This window comes from Chaetodon trifascialis, chromosome 21, assembly GCF_039877785.1.
Source record: "Chaetodon trifascialis isolate fChaTrf1 chromosome 21, fChaTrf1.hap1, whole genome shotgun sequence".
Taxonomy (NCBI): domain Eukaryota; kingdom Metazoa; phylum Chordata; class Actinopteri; order Chaetodontiformes; family Chaetodontidae; genus Chaetodon; species Chaetodon trifascialis.
Window position 1 is genome coordinate 17785572 of NC_092076.1, and position 7161 is coordinate 17792732.

The 7161-nt window shown below is 40.9% G+C and overlaps 1 protein-coding gene across 1 annotated transcript; it reads right to left on the reverse strand.

Moving 5' to 3' along the window:
- Nucleotides 1–5769: 5769 nt before the first annotated feature.
- Nucleotides 5770–6972, reverse strand: cox19 (cytochrome c oxidase assembly factor COX19). Its single transcript, XM_070990581.1, has 3 exons — nt 6801–6972; nt 6297–6408; nt 5770–6167 (listed from the first exon to the last, which is right to left on the reverse strand). The coding sequence occupies exons 1-3, from the start codon at nt 6880–6882 to the stop codon at nt 6074–6076; spliced, it is 288 nt and encodes a 95-aa protein (XP_070846682.1). The 5' UTR covers nt 6883–6972; the 3' UTR covers nt 5770–6073.
- Nucleotides 6973–7161: the final 189 nt, after the last annotated feature.

Consider the following 7161-nt stretch of genomic DNA (forward strand, 5'->3'; position numbering starts at 1 on the left):
CTTGAGTGGGCAAGTGCTCACATTCAATGGCGTCTGGCACGTTGGAGAGGTGTTCTTCTTCACGGAAGAATCCCAGTTTTCACTGTTCAGGGCAGATGGCAGACAGCGCGTTTGGCGTTGTGTGGGTGAGCGGTTTGCTGATGTCAACAATGTGGATCAAGAGGCTCATGGTGGCGGTGGGGTTATGGTATGGGCAGGCGTATGTTATGGATAACAAACACAGGTACATTTTATTGATGGCATTTTGAATTCATGGAAATACCGTGACGAGATCCTGAGGCCCATTGTTGTGTCATTCATCCACGACCATCACCTCATGTTGCAGCATGATAATGCACGGCCCCATGTTGTAGGGATCTGTACACAGTCACCCATTGAGCGTGTTTGGGATGCTCTGGATCAGCGTATACGACGGTGTGTTCCACTTCCTGCCCATATCCAGCAACTCCACACAGCCATTGAAGAGGAGTGGACCAACATTCCACAGGCCACAATCAACAACCTGATCAGCTCTATGCGAAGATGTGTTGCACTGCATGAGGCAAATGGTGGTCACACCAGATACTGACTAGTTTTTTGAGCCCCCAGACCCCCCCAGTAAAGCAAAACTGCACATTTCAGAGTGGCCTTTTATTGTGGCCAGTCTAAGACACACCTGTGTAACAATCATGCTGTCTAATCAGCATCTTGATAAGCCACACCTGTGAGGTGGGAGGGATTATCTCCGCAAAGGAGAAGTGCTCATCGACAGATTTGTGAACAATATTTGAGAGAAATGGATCTTTTGTGTATGTAGAAAATGTTTTAGATCTTTGAGTTCAGCTCAAGAAAAATGGGAGCAAAAACAAAAGTGTTATGTTTATGTTTTTGTTCAGTGTATGAATGCTGTGCCAACAGGCTGAACCCAGAACAGCTGCTCACTGCAGTTCTATAACTGTGTGTTTTGCATTGTAGGGCAACTTCAGTGTGCTACACCCAAACCCCCGAACGTGCCACCAGTGGCTCCCCCCTGCTGTATGGAGGTCTCACAGGCCCACGTCAGGGAAACCGTCTACGCCTGCTTTGAACAGATGGAAGACAGAATTCCTAACTGTAAAATACATGCGTACATGTAAGAAAAGTGTTCACACACAAGCTGCATTTTCTGTCTGTGTTCACGCTGTGCCAGAAAACAACCCCAGTATGTTTAAAAAAGATTGACAGCGTGTTAATTTGAGCGTCAAAGCGATTTTCCCAAAATGTCTCCTAATGCTCTTAAAGCTGGCTCATTGCACATCGTTATATATTATTTTTCTTTTTTCAGTCTGTTATCTGTCTCTTCAACCCTATAGCTTTGTCACTGCGAGTAAAGAACTGTGTGTGGATCCAAATGCCAGCTGGCTGCCAGAAAGACTCCGCAAGTTACAGGAGGTCAGTCTAGAGAACTTGTTCTTACAGGAATTTACAGCTGACAGAAACGCATGAAGGGAATCTTGTTCGCATATCTGATAGTAAGATAGCAACAGACCCAACCACTTCTACTGCATTGTGTCCCGTTATGGATTTCATTCTAGTATTTGACAAATCCAGTGCAGCTTAAATGAAGGACATTTAAATTTCTGTAATATGAAAATTGTCTCAATTCACTGATTCTCTTTCGACAGAGAGGAATATTTTGCAAAATCCTGTGAAAGGCCTTCAACAACCAATCTGAAGATGACACATCAGGACCTTCTCAGCAGAAGTCTGGCAACAATTTCCGTTGAATCTGTCAACTAACGTGATTAAATGTTTCATTTCATTTGCATTAAAAGATATTAGCGACGTCTTTGTGGGAATCTTTACCATGCACTGATCTAATGGAGATACTTTGAAACATGCTGCCTCTGTGCCGTCAGTTATTCAAGGTCAATGGTCCAGAACGACGTGATCACAAAATGAGAAGGAAAAGGAAATGCGCTCTGCGTCTGCGATTTACGAGCTGATAGCACATTCTCTGGTTTAACATTAACGTGTAAACTCAGCAGCAACAACACACAACGCTGTGCAGCAGTTAACATCACCATGACAACAATGTCGTCACGCTCGATGCTACACTCCGAAATGAATCTTGTTTTTACTTCATTTTTCTACACCAGTGTGAACAGACTGGATGAGAAAATGCTTTCTCTCCAAAGCTCAATAACGGGAGATTAATTGAGGTGTAGGCTGTTTTCCTCTGTTTCTTAGCCTTTATGCTAAGCTAAGCTAAGCTAAGCAAACAGCTGCTTGCTTTAGCGTCACATTTGTCCCACACACATGAGAATGGTATCTATCTGTTCATCCAACATGAATACATGGAAAGAAAAGGAAAATACATTGTTTGACACCTCATCTCGCTGCAGTTTAAGCAGAAAAAGAAGCCACCATATTTTTCTTTGAAATGTTAAATTTGAGTGGTTGTATGTATTTCACCAAACAAGACCGTAACGAGTGCGTTCTGGTTTGAACTTTGGTGTCTGAATTTGACCTGTTCAAGACCAATAACTTCTATTTTAAGTTGAGGTTTTCTTGTCATAGCACAGCATTTCCTGAAAGACAGGAATTCAAACCACAAGTTCACACAGATGCTCTCAAAGTGAACGTCAGCCTCAACATGAGCTGTTCATGGTGATTAAAGGTGGCTAAATTTAAACCGTGATGGTTACATGTTACTATGAGATTACTATACTATTACTATGCATTTCTTAGCTCACTTATTTCTTATTTTCAATCTGTGAAATATTTTGTCTTTCGGTGACATCACACCATTACTGAAGACAATACGTATGTCTGCCTCCAGATTTTCTTTTTATCCCTACAACAAGCAAGTACACTGGCAAAACAACTGAGTAACCACTCAAACTGACAGCCATGTTCCTCTTTCTCTGGAACAAAGATGGGGTGTGTCCCCTCATGTTGACCTCATTTATACCAAGAACCTTTCCTGCAAGTCAGAGCTGCTCTGTTCAATGACGAGCGCCGGACCAGTGAGGTTCCAGAGTAGCTCTCTTAATTATTTTACGATTATTTATTTTCACTTGGAACAGACATCTACTGCACATCGACACACTGTCATAATGAGACCCATGATGCCTTTCTCCATTCGCTATGGACAGACACTTGTGTGTTCAGCCATGCTGCTTGTCCTCCTTGCGCAAGGTGAGTGTGTGTGTGAGACAACTGATGACCGAGAATCTTTCAAGAAATACAGCTGCATATGGTTATAGCTAGCAATCTGGTTAGCTTAGCAACAGGATGAACGCTAGCCTGGCTCTTTCCAATAGGTTGTTGGCATGATGTCATGTCGGTCTTTTGTTGTGGTGCAAACTACAAATGGGAGTTAGGGAGTTATTTTCTGCATAGGAAGCACTATAACACACAAATGTTGATGTTTTGTCTTGTTTGCAGTTGCTCAAACCAAGAAACCACAAGGAGCTTTTATCAAGTAGCAAACATTCATAAAGGTGAAAAATGCAAAAACTGACCAAAGAACCCAGGAAAAAACAGCTGGTTCAGTGTCTGCAGTCAGATAATGGTGAAAATTTTAAGTAATTGTATAAACAACATGACTGACACTTGTTAAATGGGCATTAACAGTTTCACATAAGACAGGTGAGCGTAAATAATGTACCCCGTCTTGTTTTGCGATGATCCACATCTTTAGTGATGTTTCATTGGACCTTTGCGAGTGGTTAACCTAGCAAACAACCATAATGTAAATACTTACTTTATGGCAATTTGTTGTGCAGCAGATAGTATAATACAGATCACACACACCATAAAAAGTTTACCTACCTTGCAGGCATAGTTAAAAGAAACATTTAATAAATAGCAAGTCAATAAAGGGGGGGGGGGGGGGGGGGGGGGGGCTCAGCATATCTGAAAGTATGAGTTGATGGGGGGTTGTCTGTGGTTCTTTGTAGAATTCAGAAGTTGTACTTTTGTTTGCTTTAATTTGGTTTCTAGAGCGGAACGTCTGAAGGGCCAGGTAGTTGCTGCCTCAGTAGCAGCAAATCTTTCAGTTCAGATGAAAAATCGCTCCTCTTCATAACATAAGGCTCACATCCAACATATGTTCTGATTTTCTGTTCATACCTCTCTCTCACAATGTAATCTAAACTAGCCCAGCAAGAACTTTCCTCCATCTCATCCATTGCAGTTTTCACTTCCTGCCCTCCATCTGGATTTAACATCAAGTGCAGAAATGAAACTTTATTTTTTCCATCTTGCTCTTAAAAAGACGTACCCTTAATAATATTATTCCATCTTGTTCCGTGCATTGTAGTGCGTCCTCAGTTATGCAACCCAATTCCCAGGAGTCCAAAACACATCATTCCCACCTGCTGTGTGACAGCCTCAAACGCCACCATTAGGGAACCCGTCAACGCCTGCTTTGAACAAAAGGAAAACATGTTTCCTCACTGCAACATACACGCATACATGTAAGTATGCCGGCCTACACTCACATATTCTTTTAACAAAACAGTGTCTATATCATCTGCAAACCTGTGACATCACTGGGATGTCATTTTGGAGACTTTGTGGACCCAAACTGAGCCTTGTGCTGCTGTACATGTTTGTTGTTTACGGCTCTTTGATCACATCTGTCTTTCCAACCCCACAGCCTTACCAGTGAGAATAACAGCTGGTGTGTGGACCCAAGAGCCAGGTGGCTCAAACGCAGACTCCAGAGGTTAGAGGATGTAAGTCACAGCATTCTTTTCTCCTTCGTTTCTGTGTTTCATTTCTGTGATTTCCCTCAGTAGGTATTTAGGAAATTCAGGTTTTGATATCAAAATCAGACTTTAACTGAGCTTCTTGTTTTACAGAGAGGAATATGTTGCAAAATGCTCTGACGGGTCTTCAACAGCCACAATGAAGATAACCTTGACACTGTTTTCTTCTTTTCTTTGTAATAATTTAAATGAAATTATCAATACTAATTTAAATATGCTAATAATGCCTTTGTATCAATATTTATTGTCTTCTAAATAAAAGTAGTTTTGACCATTGTTGTCTTAGTCCCATTGGTGAATGATATACTGCATTTGTGGTTTATATCACAATAACGTACTTGTAGCGTGGTCTTAGACATCCTCAACCTGTGTTTTTGTATTTTTGTTATTTGAGCTGTGACTTTGGTCTTCCCAGTTTTAGTCCCTGGGCATCAAAGAGCCACATAATTTCAGACTGAACTCTCCATGAAGAACAAGGCAGGGGAATTTGTGGAGCAAATGCATCTCACCCTATTCCTTATTTGACATAAGTGGGGAAAATCCAGTGTGGGTGTACCTTCATGACATCGCTGATATTTAATTAATTTAATTAATCGTCATTATTTTAAAAAAGCAATTCCTGTTCCTGTCCATGATTTTTTTTGCTTCTGTTTATATATTCACGTTAGATTTTACTTTAGTCCCATAGTCACGTGATAACAGTTCCCTCAGTGATGTACATTTGCGGTAAATCAAATACATGCATGAATGGGGGAAATGTGAATCCCCATCAGATCAAACTGTCTATTTACTTTATTTTTAGTACATATCAAGACATTAACTATGTCTTTGCAGGACTCTCTAAAATGAAATAATACTTTGAAGTCTTACATACTGAAGATCTACCCTTTTACTGTCTTGGAACTTTCAAAAGCTACAGCTTTACTGTGTCTGCACTCTTTGACCTTCAAAAGAAGAAAAACAAGTGTGTGTCAACTGTTGAGCTTGCAGCTGCTGAGAATAATAAATCAATCTAGAGCTGATCTCCAGACAGTTTAGTTTAAATACAAAATATTTATTGACATGCCAGAACAGCACCTCTATATATTATACATTTTATCTTATGTACAAAAGGGATTGATTACATTAGTTTGTACTCTGTAACCTCAAAGTAAGGCCACAATGCAAAACACAATGTCCTCTTGCAGACCCACATTCTCAAAGTCTTTGAAGCCACTCTGCTCAGCTGCTCACCGACAGCCATTTTTACCTTTTATATGCTGATGTAGGACTTGTGTTGTCAGCTATTAACAACAAATTGATTCATTAAGGTCACGGCAACACCAGCCTTGCATTTTTCAGGGTTTAGTGTCTCCACCTGCTTGGCTGGGAGGAGGATCCATCAGGTCCCTGAATCCCAGTTTCTCCAGAGGCTCCTTGACCATCAGCTGACTGGAAAACACAAGACAACAAGGAGTATAACCAGCTCAGATGATAAAATGACAGTTCTTGTTTTAAAGTTTGACTGCAGTCACCAGAATTATGGGAAGTGTAGGCTGTATTTTTAATGAGGTTTCTTACTGGTCCATGCGGCATTCCAGGTAGTCTTTGGACTGCAGTCTGCACTTGGAGTTGTCGAAGCTGTTGTCTCTCAGACATTTCATAAACACCTCCTTGAATGCTTTACACTCTCCTGAAATAACAACAAGGCGCTTTCAGCATGAAGGTCCAGCCACGTAGGTGTATGCTCAGATATGTCACAGCTTGTCATGGAGCTATGCAGACATTATTTCTTATTATTAAACAATCTTCTGGGCTTTTCCAGGACATAGCCTGTACCAGTTTCGAGAAACTGATGTTAACTTACCAATGTGACTCAAATGGAACGTTCATGCTAATACATGAGAGACACACACTAGGGCTAAATAAGCATTTGCTAACAAACGCAAGATATAAGAGTAAAATCTAACAATGACGAATGTACCGATGCTACAAAGTGCAGAAAGACTTAATTATTTTGCTAAACACACACGACATATGTCGTGAGTGCACGGGCCAAAGTCGGCACCCTGTGTTGTATCTTACCGAAGTGATCCAGTGGGAACGAGCCTTTATCAGGAGGCCGAGGTTTAAAACTCTTCGACCCGAAGTTCATAGCAGTTGACATTTTTTTTTAGTTTAAAAAGCTGATCTTCAGGGTAAAACGATCTCAACAGTAGCAGTCACTTCTCCCTCTTGTCGCGTTTTATGACGTTATATTTCGGGGCCGCCTCAGCCGACAGACATTAGTAGTCGAGTAAAACGCATTGATGATCGATCAAATTTTCGATTAAGTCCGACTCATTTTAAGGAAACGACAAATCGCCATAAAATAATCGATAATAACTCAGTTATCATGTTGTTTTTTTATAGACTAATTATTCTATTAAACGTACGATCTCCTGGA